Raw genomic sequence first — 19,259 nt, 5'->3', positions numbered from 1 at the left:
TAGCCCCAATGGCTCAATGCACTCGCTTGCTGCCTCTCTTAAGATTATAGGGTATATTCCATCAACTCCAGGAGCCTTACTGGTCTGTAGGCTCGAAAGTTTTTTCATTAAATAATCTTGTGAAATTTCAATATCATTAATTACATATTTTTTAACTTCGTCCCACAATTTCCCATTGCCACAAAAGGCTTTTCATTTGTAAATATCGATGCAAAATAACTGTTGAGTTCATCTGCAACGGCAGTTGGTGTATTTATTACTATCCCGTTTCCCTTACGTAAAGGTCCGATCTGGTTTGTCCTGGTCTTCTTAGCATTTATATTTGTGAAGAATTCTTTATCCCCCCTCTTTGCTCTGTTTGCTAGTGATTTCTCATAAACTGCCTTTGCCTGTCGAACCTTTTCTGTGGCTCTATTACACATCACCTTGTATGGAAGTGATTGCTTTCCCTTGATAACCTGCCTACATATTGGGAGGACTGTCTTTCTTTTTTGGTTACCATCGTGAAAGATTGATCAGGCTGACTGGAAGGCCTTTCAACATCTGGCAAATTTTGAAATCACTGCAATCAAGAGCCTATCAGTGACGTAGCTGCTTACATCAGAAATGCAGCTGCAATTGCAATTCCAAAAACATCCACTTGGTTTCGACCATTTCCTAAACCATGGTGGAATCAAAAATGAACACTGCCAAAGAAGGCACAAAACAAAGCCTGGAGATATTCCAATGATATCCACCACAGCTAATCTAAAGGTCTTTAAATATGCATGCATTAAAGCATGCTATATCTGATGTAAAAACTAAAAGGAATCCTGGATCCATTTTACTACTTCTTACCCAAGTGACCATTGTTTACATTTCTTTAATCTTATTTGTCATCTACATGCAAAGAGCATGAGTGGAATGAACATCTTCTGCTCTCTACTTCCTGAGGCACAGATAAGTACTTGTGAGATCAGAATTAGTCTAGACATCAAGCTATTCATATTGATACTCTTGCCTAAAGTGGAAGAAAATGAATCATTCTTCCTGCTTCAACAAAAGCAATTGCCTCTATAGTATGGTTTTAAGCTGAATTCCCTGCCAGGCCAACTTACATGGACATTTGTTTTTGAGCAAAGATAGGAAAATCTTTACAGCACTTGTCAGACTGCCAACCAATCATTAATATTCATGTCCAAGAGCTACTTGGAGAGCTTAATATCATAGTAGATAAGGTGCTTGAACACCATATCTTTACTATGTCACATAACTGACATAATAAAGATATGTAGTTTCAACAGGGCATCAGGTAAAATGGGTCAAACCACCCCTGCTGACAGAACTTTAAATGATTACACAAGGTGGATATTTGTGGCAAGCAAAGGGTTCAATACATTGTACAGGATCAATGGCAGGTAACTGTGTGACAAATGACTTCATAATACATGGATGACTAGGGTATCTCATCGCTGATAAATCCAGTAGTGCATTCAAAGAATAAGTGTATACTACAGATATAAAGGGTACACTACAGAGTTACATGCTAACTCTGTAGTGTACATGCTGCTTTTGAGGGAATCTGGCTAGATATAGCATTGTCTGAAAAGGCAGAAGCAGATCCCACATGTGAATTGTGCAACTAGGTGCAAGTTACTACATCTCTAGCATAGGCAGCTGTTCAGCTTTTTTATTATAATTATTATTAGCTGTATGGTGCAAGGAAGCCTGAGGCTTATACTGCACCAGCCAAAAAAAAAAGAAAAAAATTCCTGATCCGCCCTGAGAGAGAGAGAGAGAGAGAGAGAGAGAGAGAGAGAGAAGAATGATGATATCCAGCTCGGGACCCTCGGTGTGCCATGCCCATACTCACCAGATGTGAGCCCCTGGGGTGCTTTTTTATACTGTAAACCATGTGGCATAGTCAGTTATGGATGGATTGGTTATAATTCAGTGATCATTGAGTGTGTATTAAGGAATGCATACTCAATGAGCAGCAGGGAAGTTAAGCAAATTAAACCCTTAGCCATATATAGTGGGGTCCCTGTGGACTGAAGATCTGCACATGTATCCCCAATTTACAAAGGGGTATCAAAAGTATACATGAGTAATTACAGACCTGTTAGCTTAACACTAAGTCTGTAATTACTCCATAGAAAATAACAGCGTCATTGGTTAAAGAAGTAATGCAGGACCATTACTTCTTGCATTCCTAGACAGAAATGCAATTATACTGCAGTCACAGCAGTGTAATTGCTGTGATTGCAGTATAATGCCAGTGTACAAATAATTAAATGTTTTTGTTTTTTTTTTTTATAAACGGTAGAAAAGTCAAAGATACTGTTAAAACTAAACAAAAAAAGAGCATGGGGCTGGAAGGGATTTTGTCAATGATATTAAGGGGCAGGTCTATATGACCAATCTGATTGGATATTATGATACTATAACAACAGAACTAGAGACAAAATAATTTTGATATCATATGCTTGAATTTCAGGAAGTCTTTTGATACTGTTGCACATTAGGCTGCTGTACACACTGGAGCAATGTTGAAGGGCAAGTTTCTGCTCTGGATAAAGGGGTGGACTGGGAAAGACTGAGTAGTTAACTGTGGGCACTGCTCTTTATAAGCTAATGTTATTAGTGGAGTCCCCCATTGTTCAGTGCTGTGCCCATTATTGTTTATGATATTTATGAAGATATCTTAAGCTTAATGTCTAAGTTTGCAGATTAAAAAAAGATACATTAATGCCACCCATATGCAGATAGTACTGCATATGATATGCATTAATCCTGATCAAGATACCAGCTATGTGGGTTTTTATACTCAGCATAGTGGAAAATATAAAAGACCTGTGGGGTGATTGTGCAGTCATATGAAGTTCTCAGAGTAATGCAGACTGGCTGCCAGGGCAACTCATGGGGTTTTGTCAATGATATTCAGGAACTTTTCTAGTAGTTATAAGGTGATAATCTCTTTGTACAAGGCCATTGTTATGTTGCATCCTGAGTACTTTATACAGGTCTAGAAGCTTCATTTAAGGAAGGGTGTTCATCTGCTGTAACAGGTGCAGAGAAAGGGCACAGAAATTGGTGAAGAGAACAAACGAGTGCTCTTACCAAGAAAGGTTTCAGTTGTGCACATTGCAGCAGAGACTAGGCACCAAGACTTCAAGGAGATCTGATTGACATCACCTTCAAGGAGATCTCAGAGCAGTGCAGACTGGCTGCCAGGTTTAAATGACTGTGCAACACCCCTCCCCCAGGTCTTTTATATTTTTCACTATGCTTTTTAAGGCCTTGAATGGATTGAGTAAACTCAATAACGATGGCATTCTTCCTCTTGCTGAGACAACACGTGTGAGGGTGAATAAATTCAATTTGAGGAAGGATAGTTGTGCAGAAGTTTGACGTCAGCCAGTGGAGTGGTTAATTGTTGTAATAAGCTTCCATCTGTTATTGCTGTGGAAGTGGGTAGTTTGGATAAAAATTTGTCAAGATAAAACTTGACAAATTCTTTGAAGTGATGGGTGAGGTAGATTTTTTTTTCCCCCTAATGATCTATAAGCTTGCTTTATTGCATCATTTGTCACTATTAATATTCAGACTTGTTTTCTTATGTAAACACTAGAAGGAAAGGGTTAATCATATTGGTTCCCTTAAATTTGATGACACACTGAATAGATATTTTACATCTACATTCACACATCAAGAATTCTATATGGAAGAAGAGAGAAGTTTATCAAACTTGTACAAAGAATTAAATATATTTTTTTTATATATAAATGGTAGGAAAGTCAAAGATACTGTTGAAGCTAAACAAAAAAAGAGCATGGGGCTGGAAGGGATCTATCAATTATGTTTAAGGGAGGCAACACAGGAAGTAAGGAAACCCTTGGCCATAATTATGAGAGTATTTTTGGATTCAGGGAGATCCTACGGGACTGGAGAAGTGCAAATGCATCCCCAGTTCACATAGGTGATCAAAAGGTGACACAGATCTGTAGGTAATTACAGATGTGTTATTCTTACCTTCTCATCCATGGAAAATAATAGTCACTGGTTAAGAAAGTAATGCAGGACCATCTAGACAGCAGTGCAGTTATTTTTCAGTCACAGTATGGATTTGTTAAGGGGGTGTTCTTCTCTGACCATCTTGATTGCAGTTACAAAGAACCAGATGCAAAAAAATAATTTTGACATCATATGGTAGAACCCGGATAAGAAGTTTTTCAAGGGACCAAAGGTTTAGAACTTCTTATGCGGGAAGACTTCTTAGAAGGGAAAGTGACCTAAGGGTGTGAAAATATTAATTACACAAATAAAAATGAAAAGATAACACATGCATAAGTTAAAGATCATCTTTAAGTACTATTTCAGAATTTATAAATATTTCACTCTGTCTATGGGAAACATTTTTTAAACTCAGGATTTCTAATTGCTTAACATTCTGTTCATTAAACTCCTTACGAAATACTCATTACCAATTTGGAAGGATGAGCTCCTTTGGAGTTCCAACATACCTTAAAAGGTCACAATTAAAATAAGACAGAGCAACAATCTACTAAGTAAATCATAACTGGTCAGAACTGGACAGTTGAACATCAGAACTTAATGGCATGTGCATCACTGTGCTTCATGTAGTTGACACTATCCAGTTATGGATATAGATGAAAACAATTGCAATATGTCACTTCCATTATATCAGAATGTTTATTCTAAAAAGGATCTAGTGCTGAAAGCCTCAGACTACCGAAAATTCACTAATCGAACAAGTTTGTGCCAAAGTAGATGAAATGGCATCGTTTTTGTGATATCGCATATTGTGAATGCCTTCACAATGAGTTGCCCTGATATTGAACTAACTCAAATAAGCAACACTTCGCCAGTGGATTCTCAGCAGATTCCATCACCCCTTGGTTCCTGTGTTGTGGTATCTGCTGAGAATAAGTAATATTAGTTTGCTCCATTGTAAAGCATTGCTTATTGGAGGGGTAGTGCAATATCAGGGCAACTTTTGAAGGCATTCACAATAGGAGATACACGTATATCAAAAATGATGCCATTTCACCTACTTCGGTGACTTACTACGAAATAAATGATGCTAAGTAATAACTTGTTCAATTACCAAAATATTAATATTTTTTAATATTAAAAATAAAGAATTTGAATATTTAAAAAACCTCTTAAGTGGAAAACCGTCATTATAATAATACACTGTGTATTCTTTATCACAAACTTTTTATGCGGAAAAACTTTTTACTGGGAAACTTCTTACGTGGGAAAATAATACATCACAACATATAGAGTTGAAATTGGGACTTAAGAAACCAAACCTAGTACATGGGAAAACTTCTTATGTGGGAATTTCTTATCCGGGTTCTATTGTATTTGGATTTCAGGAATGCTTTTATACTGTTGCACATAAATGACTGGAGCATCATGTCCTTAAAAGCAGGTTACTGGATAAAGGTATGGTTGAATGACAGAAGAAAGACAATAGTTATCAATGTATATTTGAAGAAGAAATTAGATGTTAAGAAAGGTATCTGTAAATAACTATGATCATTATTTCGAAGAAATTCACTCTGAGAAATTTGTGATTCTATCTTGTATAATTTATGGTAATTTAAAATGCAGCAACTGATGCATTAGGCTCCAAAACTTTAATGATTAATAAATGAAAGGCATATATGTGATAGTTTAATATTTTTCAGATGGTCATTTGGTGTTCTTTTGTGGGAAATTTGCACATTAGGTAAGTCCTAGTATACGGTAATATTGAACTTCACAATATGCATGTAGGCTGTGTATTTTGCCCGATTATTATATGTCGAACTTTTTAGTAATATTATATTATTAAAAAGTATTACATCCTAATATTATTATAGCTATAACTAATAGAACAAACTGTATTTTACATCTGTATTCACAGATGAGGAATCCTTTAGGGAAGGGAATGCCAGAAGTTTATCCATATGTAATAGTGAGCTGGATGATTTCGTAATAACTGAGAGGAAAGTGAAACAAATTGTTGAAGTTAAACATAAAAAAACACCTGGGATGGATGAATCTATTCAATCATTTTAAGGGTGGTAACAAAGGAGATAAGCAAACCCTTAGCCATAATTATGAGAGTATCTTTGGATTCAGATCCTTGTGGACTGGAGATGTGCGAATGTATTCCCAATTCACAAAGGGGAGATCAATGGTACTATAATAATTAATGATAAACACCAGCCAGGAATTAAACTAAAAATTTACTATACAATGAAATAATATACAATGAAATATGATGCAAATAAAATAAAACACTGATTGAATTATAGTTAAAATATAGTTAAAAACAATAAAATTAATTAAAATAAACTAGGTTAAAAGCGATAAAACAATAAAATCTGGAGCTTTCGGAGAACTGCCGTCTCCTTCTTCAACAGCATACTACCAGTGCTAAAACACATCCTTAAGTAGCCGGTCCATGGCACTCATGCACGTGATCATCAGACACATGATCTACATTCTCCATGCGCGTATCAGAAATGGAAGTGGCTCGGGAGCGTGTCAAACAGAAACGGTCATCCCTTCTGAGGACAACTGCCTCAAACAGGGGGTGTAAACGGATCCCCCTGTCCCTATTAATAGTATTGTGACTGGATGAACCGATTCGCAAGCTCTCGAGCCACTTGCGTTCCCAAAATCCATGGGCGCGGTCGGTAATGACCGCGTCTTCAGGGGAGATCCGATGCTGCTTTTCCCAGAAATGCTCTGCCACAGCAGACCTCGCATAGTTAGCAGTCTTGATAGCGGTCGTGTGTTCCCCCAGACGGTCCTTTAAACGTCGGCCCGTTTCCCCCACATAACACTCCTCACAATCCGGGCACTTAATCTCGTAGACCACATTGCTAGTATGGTCCTGGGCTACGGGATCTTTAACTTGGGATATCACTGTGTGCAACCTCCGACCCGGAAGTTGCACACAGCGCGTCTGGCACTCCCGCAATGCCCGTACAATACGTTCCGAAAGGCCCGGATAGTAAGGAATGTATGCAGTAGCCACAGGGGCAGGCCACTCCCTACGATTGGACTCAACCCTATGAATATATTTGTCCAAGACCCTCTGGGGGTATCCACATTTCCTGAGGTCTGCCGTGACTTTGCAAATTTCTATTTCCTTTTCTTCAGGGGTACTACAGTGGGTCCCCACCCTATTCAACAATGCCCTGGCAACACTGTTCTTATGATGACAAGCCTGTGCTGAGCTATAATGAACAAATTGGCCACGGCACATAGGCTTTCTATAGATCGTTGTTTTTAATCTAGATCCATCTCTGCTCACCAAGACATCCAGAAACGGGAGGGACCCAGCTCTTTCCACCTCCGCGGTAAATTGTATAAATGTGGAAAAGCTGTTGAGCATATTGAGCACCTCATCTTCCTTTCCCTTTTTTAAAATAGTGAAGGTATCGTCCACATATCTCCTCCACTCGCGCATGGGGAAATTCAACTGATGAAACACCCTAGTTTCCAGTTCCTCCATTGCCAAATTGGCCACAATGGCACTGATGGGGGAACCCATGGCCGTGCCATGGACCTGCTTATACATAACTTTTTGAAACACCATGGTAGTGCTTGCGAGGCAAAATTCCACACCTTTACAAATATCATCAATGCTTAGTAAAGATCTAGCACTAAAGCAATCATCTCGTTCCAAGGCCGGTCTTACGCAATGCACCCCATGTTCAATGGGGATACATGTGAACAAGGATACCACATCAAACGAAATCATGAGTTCGTCTTCACCTATAGATTGGCTTCTTATAAAGTTCACAAATTCCTTGCTGTTTCTGATTACTAAACTGGAGCGTCCCACTATAGGAGAGATGACTCCAGCTAAAAATCCAGATAAAGCATAAGTGGGACTACCCACAAATGATACTATAGGTCTCAACGGAATGCCCACCTTGTGCGTCTTTGGGAGGCCATAAAACCGAGGTAATCGACAACCTGAGGCATGAAGAGACCAATAAACTTCTTTGGTTATTTTACCAGCCTTATGCCATCCCTGTATAATGTTGTTGACTTGTCTCTCCAAACCAGCTAACGGATTTCGATGGGTAACTTTATATATGTTGCTGTCCTGTAAAGGAGTGTTCCTGAGGAGTGTTATGTGGGGGAAACGGGCCGACGTTTAAAGGACCGTCTGGGGGAACACACGACCGCTATCAAGACTGCTAACTATGCGAGGTCTGCTGTGGCAGAGCATTTCTGGGAAAAGCAGCATCGGATCTCCCCTGAAGACGCGGTCATTACCGACCGCGCCCATGGATTTTGCGAACGCAAGTGGCTCGAGAGCTTGCGAATCGGTTCATCCAGTCACAATACTATTAATAGGGACAGGGGGATCCGTTTACACCCCCTGTTTGAGGCAGTTGTCCTCAGAAGGGATGACCGTTTCTGTTTGACACGCTCCCGAGCCACTTCCATTTCCGATACGCGCATGGAGAATGTAGATCATGTGTCTGATGATCACGTGCATGAGTGCCATGGACCGGCTACTTAAGGATGTGTTTTAGCACTGGTAGTATGCTGTTGAAGAAGGAGACGGCAGTTCTCCGAAAGCTCCAGATTTTATTGTTTTATCGCTTTTAACCTAGTTTATTTTAATTAATTTTATTGTTTTTAACTATATTTTAACTATAATTCAATCAGTGTTTTATTTTATTTGCATCATATTTCATTGTATATTATTTCATTGTATAGTAAATTTTTAGTTTAATTCCTGGCTGGTGTTTATCATTAATTATTATAGTATGGAAATTCCCAGCCCCATAGGCCTGTTTCAAGATATAGGGAGATCAATGGGTGACATGAGTAATTGCAGACCTGTTAGCCTAATGTCTGTTCCAGAGAAAATAATGGAGTCGCTAGTTAAAGAAGCAATGCACCACGGCATGGATTTGTTAAGGGGAGATTTTGTCTGACCAATTTGATTGGATACTATGATGCGGTGACAAAAGAACTGAATGCAAAAAAATAATTTTGATATTTTATACTTAGATTTCAGAAAAGCTTTTGATGCAGTTGCACATAAGAGACTGTTGTACAGATTGGAGCAGTGTGACATTAAGGAAGAGTTGCTGCCATGGGTAAAGCAATGGTTGAGTGAGAGATAACATAGTGGTTATCGTTGTACACTGCTCTTTGTGAATTAATGTTGTTAGGGCAGTCCCACAGGGTTCAGTGCTAGGTCTATTGTTGTTTTCTGTATTTTTAAATGATATTGATGAGGATATATATGAGGGTTAATGTCTAAGTTTGCAGATGATACAAAGGTTGGCAGGGTAGTTAACAACAGTAATGAAGATATGCTGCTGCTGCAACAAGTTCTATAAAAATTTGTCAAATGGGCTGGGAAATGGCAATTGAAGTTTAGCATTGACAAATGCAATGTACTGAATATGGGTAGCACTAATCCCAAAATAACATATGTGATACTACAATAAGGATAGTGGAAAATGAAAAGAACCTGGGAGTAATTGTGCAGTCTGATGTGAAGTTTTCTGAGCAAGTGCAGACAGACGGTCAGAATTGCTTATGGGTTTTGTCACTGAGATACGGGGATTATCCATTAATCACAACCCATTGCCTTCTGCCCTGCAGCCACCCAGCAATCCATCTTAGAATCTTACCAGTAATCCCAGCCTGTTCAAGTGTATATAGTAACCTCTCATGCTTTTCTAAAATCCAAATCCATGCAAATCAAATGCTTTGCTAAAATCCAAATAAACTGTCACTCATTTTGATAGTCACTCATAAGCTGGATTTAGGGAATAATTTTGACAGTTGTCAACAGTTTCATTTTTGTAATATTTTGGTTATTTAATTTCTATAATATTTGTGCATTTAAATTTTGTAATCTTTCTAAAGTTTAATTACCTTAAAATTGGTTACTATGAGATCCATTTATAATACAAATTCCATGGACATTGTGGCCCATATAGTTGCACATTTATCTGAAGATATGGGTCAAAGTAATGCTTGTACTCACCTCAAGAATTCTTGTTTGTTACCACAAAAGCGGATATTGGCAAGATGTTTTGAGGGTAGCAAGGTTTCAAATGAGCAGGATGAGAAAGATAGGCCTAAATAGGCCAAAGAAATAATTTCTGGGGACGTGTCAGTGTAGTAAAAAACTATAGAAGAATACTTAGTCTTAACTGTGTTTACAGTAATATCAGGTGTGTTGTCAAATAAAATGGCTGAATTGAATTTCTGGTTAGGACAATTAATGATGACATAATAGGGCTAACTGAAATATGGTGCCACCTTGGAATTGGGGATGACAAGTTCCATTATGGTGTGCATAATGTATTTAGGAAAGGTAGAAGTGGGGGTGGTGTCGTGCTTCTTATCAAAAGAGGTTAGAGGTGTAAAAAGAGCTTTTGCTGAGTCTGAAGTTACATCTGCCAGCAAAGGAACAATGAGAGTGGAAGTAAATCTACAGACTGGAAGATTGTGAAGAGTATGACCAGGGTCTTTACATGCAGATGGAATGGGCAAGAAAATGGATAGAAAGGGAGGAGGGGATTATGCTATTAGTTAAAAAACACATAAAATCCAAGGAAGTGAAGCCAGTCGACATCGCTGGACAGTGCAGTGTCGAGTCAGTTTGGTGTGACATAAGCATTGGGAGATCAAAACTGAGAGCAGGAGTGTGCTATACGCCTAATGAATCTGATCAGTATAATAAGAAACTGTACAGGGAAATAAAGTGGGCCAGTAAATCAGAGAGTCTTATAATGAAGGATTTTAATTTCCCAGATATTGACTGGAATTTGTGGGTTGGTCACTCACACACTAGCAAGGCTTTTGTGGAATTACTGGATCATTGTTTTCTACGTCAGCATGTTCGGGAGGTAACTAGAGGGAGTAATACTTTTGATCTGATTATCTGTAATGATTCTTCATGCATTACGAATCTGCAGATAAAGCAACCACTAGGTGGCAGTGATCACAGTGTGCTGAAGTGGGATTTACTCAAAGAGGTAACTACCATCAGGAATAAAGGGAAGGGTTTTTGCTTTCGTAAAGGCGACTACAATGATCTTTTTTTTTTATGTAAACCCCAAACACGAGAGGTGTTAAAACCTATAGTACTTAGTACCGTGCTTGGGTTGGAGGTTGAGAAGACGAAATAAGATATTTGTTGACATTGGACTTGAACTTCTGTAGACTGTAATTTTCAGGAAATACGTATTAAGGAAGGTGGTTCCAGAAAATGGCAGTTGAATGAATGAATGAGGAAGATGAAAAGTTAGTTCTGTGAGTTTAAAGTTTGACAGTAAATGGATGTTGGCTGGTGGCGGCACGTGTTCGGACTGTTTTGAAAGAGAGAGCAGGAATTATAAAGCCAATTCAGAAGAACAGTGCCCATGGAAGTATCTGTAGAAGATGCATGCAGCAGAAACACTATGTCTATGAGACAGCGAGTGCAGAGACTCTGTTAGAGATGAGTCATTAATTAACCTAACTGCCCTCTTCTGAATGGAATCAAGAAGACTGAGAGAAGTTTTGGGGGCACCACCTCAGATGTGGGAACAATATTCCATTGCAGGGCGGATTTGCGATTTATACAGAGTGAGCAGCTGTTTGAAAGAAAAGAATTGCCGAGAGCAAAAGAAAAAACCAAGTTTTTTAGATACAGAAGAAGCAATACTTGTAATGTGCTTGTGCCAAGAGAGAGAGATTTGAAGTCAGGGTAATCCCCAAAAGAGATATATCATTTTGCCTAGAAATCGGAGTGTCACTAAAGATAAGCATAGGAGCAAAAGAAGAATCCTTTTTGCGAGATATAAGACAAGACTGAGTTTTAGAAGGGTTGAAATCAACTAAGTTGTCTTTGCCCCACTTTACCTGAAGATCGGCATTTAAAGAATTGGTAGCAGATTTTCGAGAAGTTAAAGCTGATTGAGCAGGACAAGGTTTCTCAAAATGGAAAGTGGAATGCAATGTGCTATCATCAGCAAAACTATGGATAGGATTTCCAGTCAATGGAAGGTCATTAATATACAAGAGGAAAAGAGTGGGGGAAAGAACTGAACCTTGGGGGACACCGACATTAGTGGAGAAGTTAGAAGACAGAGAGCCATCTACCATCACCCTCAGTGAGCGATCAGAGAAAACTAGATAACCAATTACTAAAAACTGTTAGCAAACCATAAGATGGAAGCTTGTTTAGAAGACCTTTATGCCAAACATGATCAAAAGCCGTTGAGATGTCAAGAGCAACTACTTGTGTTTCACCAAACCTTTCCATTGAATTAGTCCATAAATGGGTAACATAAGCCAGAATATCACCTGTGGATCGACATTGATGGAATCCATACTGACGATCGTTTATCAGACGGAAGATTTCGAGGTAGTTTAAGAGTTGGCGGTTAATTGATTTCTCCATTACTTTAGAAAGAGTAGAAGCAATTGCAATAGGACGATAATTGGATGGGAGGGATTTGTCACCCTTTTTAGGAACTGGCTGGATATGAGCAAATTTCCAAGCAGAAGGAAAACATCTTTGGAATAAAAGAAAGTGAAAAAAGAATAGGAGTAAGTTCAGGAGCACAGGTTTTGAGAACAAGTGGAGAAATACCATCGGGACGTGGAGAGGTTTCTTAGCATCAAGATTCGTCAAAATCCTTTTGGCAGGAGACCCAGGAGGCATTGAATGGAGTTTGTTGGGAATAGTGGGAGGTGTTTTACCAATATCGTTAATGCATGAGTTGAAAGAAAAATGGGATTCTAGGCAGGTCAGCTTTATCCTTGGCTGAAGTGACAACAGAACCATCTGGTTTGGACAGAGGTGGGAGCAGAGATGGGCAAAAGTTGCGGCCAATAGCTTTGGCAAGAGACCAGAATGCTCGGCTACCATTAGGGCAAGAAGCAAGTTTTCTACTCTTAGCTGTTCAAACTCTAGTTTGGACTGGTTAATAACTGCTTTACAATTGTTGCGAGCTTTGGTGTAGGCAGAAAATGAAACTGAACTGAAGAATTAGAAACAAGCCAATTACGATTTGCAGCATTCTTCTCTTGAACAGCCTCAGCACATTTATTGGAAAACCAAGGTTTAGATAAAGGACGAGATTCTAAAGTGGAGTGTGGAATAAAGGATTCCATTCCTGCAAGAATAATTTCACTGACACGATCTGAGCAAACGTTGATCTCAGAACTTTTGAAACAGTAATCCGACCAAGGAAAAGAAGAAAATAAGTCTCGCAGGTCATTCCATTTTGCATTCTTGTAATGCCAAACAACCCGAGGTTGGGAATAGCCATGAGATAAAGGTTCCATTGGAGAAGAGGCAATCACCAAGTTGTGATCTGAAGTGCCTAAAGGACCTCTCACTTCGACCGTGTACTTAGAAGGGTTGTTTGTGAGAAAAAGATCAAGCGGTTTGGCTGTATGATTAGGATTGTCCAGTATTCTTGCAGGTGAATGAACAATCTGTGCAAGATCATTAGTGATTGCGGAAGCCTCAGCATGGGTTGGTGCGACTAGAAAACGGAAGCCGGCTGGAGTTGTGAACATTAAAATCACCAAGGAAAATTACCTCACTGTTAGGAAAGTAAAGTTGCAAAGAGAGGAAGTCAAAGAGCTCCAAGTGATTAGTGAAGTTGAGAGAACGGTAGAGACAACAGATGAATTTGACACAATGAGGTAGAGAGATTTTAAGCCAGAGAAGATCAAAGAGAGGAGATTCCAAATTGCCATGTCTCTGACAGGGAATATCAGAACGGACATATGCACAAGTACCACCTTTGAGGCGAAAGGAATCATACAGCGAATAATTTGGGCATCTGAGATGAGCAGTAGTTGAATCAACCGATAACTGAGATTCTGTCAGAAAAAGTACATGGGGTTTGGCAGACTACAAGTGGAAATGGACATCGTTGAGATTAGAATTGAGACCACGTATATTTTTGAAATGAATTAGGAAGTGCTTGGGAGGTTTAGATCTTTTCGCAGATAAGCTTGCTCTATTAGTTTGACAATTAATGTTGTATTCAATAGTAAGAAAAAGTGGGTGGGACATGCTGTATGAGGTAAGGAAATTTTTGGATATGGCGTACACATGGTAAGAATATACCCACATCCTTGACATAACGTGGCCTCGACAATGCTTCCCGCATACACGGACTCCCTCCAGTCACTATCTGGCAGAGTAGAAGTAGCAAGATTATACACTAACTGATCTGGAAGCCTCCTAGAGAGTTACAAATAGGTTCAGTCCGGTGTACTAACTAGCGGCCGGCCTGCGAACACTGTTTTAGAGCTCTACCCTCGAAATGTAAAGAATATTGGATCTCACCACGATGTTCATCATAACCTCAAAAGTCATCAATCGTACTGCGTGATGGAAGAGAATGGGAAGGGTTGACCGGAACTTAGCTCTAGAGACTAAACATGGGTTCCACCACTTCAAGCCTCCAATAAGCAGAGTGGTGGTATTGCACTGGTTGATGAGTCATCTACCACCTAGTACTGCCTGGTAACATAGAGGGGCAGCGTTCCTCCAATTGGTGTGGCCGCCATACCTCGACCCCTGCTTACGTTGGTTCACACATCGATGGTCACCCATCGTGTACTTGTGCATGGAGGTTATACTGAGAATTACTAACAGTCCCACCATTGTGAAGGTTCAAGCAGAGGATTTGGCTGTCACAGACTGTTCCGACTTCGCCGAAATTGGGTCCACTTGACTTGAGTGTTACCTGAATATTAGTTCCATCAGTGTTTTAGACTCATAGGTTGCAAGTACAGCTTGTCTGTCATATCTGAGAGAATGTCTGTGACAACCTCAAGGACCAAAGGATCTCAAGGTCTGAGACAGTATGTAAATTCTATACAGTGGAACCAACTGATGATGTTACCAACAGCAAATTCAAAATGGGAAGCATTCAAAGAACTTATCTTGGAAGCTACTAGGCTTTACATACCAACTAAAAAAATATTGTTAAAGGTTTAGGCCTAAATGGATGTCAGATGAACTAATCAGACATATGGCAGAGAAGAAAAATGCATGCAATACATATAAATAAATGGGTGACATGGACGCCTATGATAGATATAAGCTGGTCTGTAACCAAGTCACAAAGAAGATTAGGCAGATTAAGAGAAATCCTTGGTAAAGGATGCACAGAAAACAGAAAAGTGTTCTTTACCTATGTAAACTCTAGAAGGAAAGGGATGAATCAGATTGGTCCACTGGATATTGATGGTTCAACAGTTGAGGAGCCTGCTCAGGTGGCTAACAAACTAAATGAGTATTTTGCATCTACATTCACACATGAGGAGTTATTCACGAAGGGGAATGCCAGAGTTGAAATAAACTCTGGCAGTGAGCTAGATGATTTTGTAATAACTGAGAGGAAAGTGGATGAGAAATTGTTGAGGATAAACATAAAAAGGCACCCAGGGTGGATGGGATCTATCCGGTTATATTATAGGAGGCAGCAAAAGAAGTAAGCATACACTTAGCATAATTATGAGAGCTTCCCTGGACTCAGGGGAGGTACCCATGGACTGGAGATGTGCAAATGTGACCCCAATTCACAAAGGAGGATCAAAGGTTGACACAAGTAATTATAGACCTGTGAGTTTAACTTCTGTTCCAGGAAAATTAATGGAGGCATTGATTAAAGAAGCACTGCAGGATCATCTAGACAAAACTTCAGTTATAGCTCGGACACAGCATGGGTTTGTTAAGGGGAAGTCTTGTCTGACTAATTTGATTGGATACTATGATACAGTCACAAAAGAACTGGATGGAACGTCTTGCCTGACCAATTTGATTATGATGCAGTCACAAAAGAACTGGATGCAGGGAATAACTTTGATATTATATACTTGGATCTTAGAAAGGCTTTTGATACTGTTGCACATGGAAGACTGCTGCACAAATTGGAGCAATGTGACATTGGAGGCAAATTGCTTCTATGAATAAAGGGATGGTTGAGGGGGGAGAAGACAGAGTGGTAATAAATGGACACTGCCCATCGTGGACTAATGTTATTAGTGGAGTCCCTCAGGGTTCAGTGTTGGTCCATTGTTGTTTTCTGTATTTATAAATGATATTGATGATGGTATATCAAGCTTAATTTCCAAGTTTGCAGACGATGCAAGTTGTCAGGGTTGTTAAGGACACTACTGACACTATGCTGCTGCAACAGGATCTGGAAAGGTTGAGCAGATGGGTTGAGAGGTGGCAAATGAAGTTTAACATTGACAAATGAAAAGTACTACATATGGGAAACAGTAACCCCAGAGCAATGTTTCAACTCTGTGGTACTACACTGACAGTGGTAGAGAATGAAAGGGACCTGGGGGTAATTGTGCAGACAGATATGGAGTTTTCTGAGCAGTGCAGATGGGCTGCAAGAGTAGCTCATGGTGTCTTGTCAATGATATATACAGGAATTTTTCCCAAATTGGAAGTAGTGGAATATGAAAAAGATCTTTGCACATTGGAAAAAAATTGTGCTACAGCCTATGGTATCCTGTTGTGTAATGATGGTTGAGCCATTTCCTTGTACAACAGTATAAATCACTTCTTGAATACTGCATACAGATTTGGAAACTTTATTTATAGAAGCCCAATCAAGAAATACTGGGGTTCTATGAATTTCATTCTCTGGAAACTGGGATCTTCATGACAGCAGAAATTTGTCTTCTGCCACAGAGTAATCAATTGTTTAAATAAACTTACGTCTAATGTTGCTATAGTTTGAATGAACTTAATGAAGGTTTTGACAAATTATCAGAAGGAATGGAGAAGTTGATGGTTTTTTTTTTTTTTTTTTCTGGTGCTATATAGGCTTTGCATCATGTTGCCAATATACTAATACTATATCATGTTTCAACAAATCCAGAACATCCTATTTATTAATATATTTTGAGAAACTTTAAGATATTTCAACTCAAAACTTTGCATCACTTCTATCATAGATGTTACACTTTTTGAACTTAGTAGCCAGTAAAATTTAAACACCTAAACAAGCTAGACCCAAGCAGTCTGAAAAACTATGGACTTTGCTGCACCTCTAATTTGTTTATATATTTACTCTGGTCTATTCTAGCTCATCAAGCGGCCATTACACATGATAAGCTACAGCTAATCACACAGCTAACCTATATGTATTCTGTGGAATTTTAATAGCCATCTCCTGCTATGAGGAGATTTTCAAACCGTGATGAAAGGGGACAAATGATAGAAAAATTGGATAGACAGAATCTCATTCCAGAGAACTGGTGGGGGGGGTGTACCTGTCCATTGAACAGGAACATTATCTTATAGTGTATCATTTTTGCAACATCTTAGATCTGCCAATGAGAGGACTAAGGAGTTACCACAGAATCTTGTTTCCAGCAACAGCAGCTTATCCCAGAGACTTTCCAAGAAACCAAGGTGTGCATTCCATTTACAGATACCAATTACTTCAAATGTTTCTGCTTGTTCAAAGACTGTGGCATAACAGCTTCATGGATTATCCCGAGATATCTCGGTTTTTAGTTATTATTTAAAAGTTATTTGGAACTACATGAGATATCTCAGGATAAAAGCAAACAATAATACCTCCAAATTTAGGACTGAAACATATTTTCTCAGGCATTTATCTGGCTAATTTTGCATTAACCAGATAAATCCCGAGATTTCTAAGGATTTTCTTACGCCTGGCAACAGACTTGATTTGATTTGATTTTTTATGGCTAAGGCCATAAAAAAACCTGGCAACAGACAACTGGCTTTCATTTTACTTATATTGTACAGCAATGTCAGAATGTAGTTAGTTCACGATTATTGCTTGTGGCAGGAGGTTACTGCTTGTGCGTTTCACTTGAATTTTTCAATTTATTTGTATAATGAGTAGTGAAGAAAAGATTACTGATGATTCATATTGTGAATTGGAAACTTCTGGGGAATCCAATTCTAATGAATCTGTTTCGGGTTTTGTTTTAGATGCTAGACAGTGGTTCAAAATTGACTGCACTAAAGACCTCTCCCCCGCTACCTCCAAAATTTCTATTTGCTGCACAGCCAGGTTTGCGCATTAAAAGCAATACAGATGAAATGACTCCCATAGACAGTTTTGCTTTATTTTTTGATGAAGAACTAATCAATCTATTGTACTCTGAGACTAATAAATTTGCAGAATAAAATGGCACTCGTGATTCTAGTTGGACTCCAGTGATGCCGAATTGAGAGTATTTTTTGCTCTGAAAATGCTGCAAGGTATTGTGAAAAAGCCTGGGAATATATGCACTGGTCAAAAAAGCCATTACTTGAGATACCAGTGTTTGGAACTATGATGGCTCTTAGGCATTATTAAAAGATAAAACAATAACTACATTTCTAGATAATGAGTCATAAGATGCAAATACGCACTCATCCAAAATTAAACAAGATTTAAGATGTCTATTGCTTCTTAGAAAATAAATTTAGAAGTGTATGTTCCTAAAAGAGAAATAACAATAGATGAAAGCTTGATGCTGTACAAAGGAAGACTCAGTTGGGTGCCACTGAAGCACTAAAGGTTTGGCATAAAGTATTATATGCTGTGTGAAACTGAAAGTGGTTATGTTTGGACTTTCATATATGTAGGAAAAGGTACAGAAATGTATCCAGACTTTATTGGTCTTCCAATGTCTATGCAAGTAGTTTTGACTCTTGTAAAGCCTCTGTTTGGAAAAGGATATTGCCTCACACTTGACAGTTATTATACCAGTCTCCCAGTGAAAGAGGTGAAAGACTTGTGGAATTTGCAGAATCTCGAGGATTGTCAGTAATGAACACTTTTTTCAAGAAAAGGGTGAACAGAAAGTGGACATGGAAGAGTCGAAATGGAAAAACAACTAATGAAATCGACTTCATCCTCACTAACAGAAGATATATCATGAATGATGTTACCATCCTGAATAAGGTATGTGTTGGAAGTGATCACAGAATGGTAAGATGTACACTTGATATAGATGTAGGGAAGGAAAGAAAAAAACTGACTTAAGTAAATAATACAAAGGTCTTTGAGATAACAGAAGTGGAGAAAAAGCAGTATGTACTGGAACTTAAGAACAAGTTTGAGCTTCTGCAGACTGCTCAGAACCAAGATATCAACGAGGAAAATTACAACTTTCTGAAAGTGATAAAGCCCAAGAAACCTATAGGGAAAAAGAAATTCAAAAAAGAAAAAATTAGTCAAGAAACACTTGTTATGATGAACTGAAGGCGACAA

At 38.8% G+C, this 19,259-nt stretch overlaps 1 protein-coding gene across 3 annotated transcripts in view; it reads left to right on the top strand.

The window, feature by feature from the left end:
- The window catches only part of LOC150077627 (putative inactive tyrosine-protein kinase Wsck), a 359,285-nt gene that overhangs the window by 262,610 nt on the left and 77,416 nt on the right, over window positions 1-19,259 (top strand). For all 3 annotated transcript variants that reach the window (XR_016547735.1, XR_016547736.1, XM_090386934.1), the window contains exon 14: window positions 5,697-5,737. Coding sequence is in view for 1 of the 3 variants with exons in the window: in XM_090386934.1 (XP_090243060.1) it covers window positions 5,697-5,737 (41 nt within the window). In the remaining 2 variants the exon portion in view is untranslated. The remainder of the gene's footprint in view (window positions 1-5,696; window positions 5,738-19,259) is intronic.

The sequence above is a fragment of the Mastigoproctus giganteus genome, chromosome 12, assembly GCF_048544385.1.
Source record: "Mastigoproctus giganteus isolate SK-2022 chromosome 12, ASM4854438v1, whole genome shotgun sequence".
NCBI lineage: Eukaryota > Metazoa > Arthropoda > Arachnida > Uropygi > Thelyphonidae > Mastigoproctus > Mastigoproctus giganteus.
The sequence above is the reverse complement of the archived record's forward strand: the minus strand, read 5'-3'. Positions and strand labels throughout refer to the sequence as shown.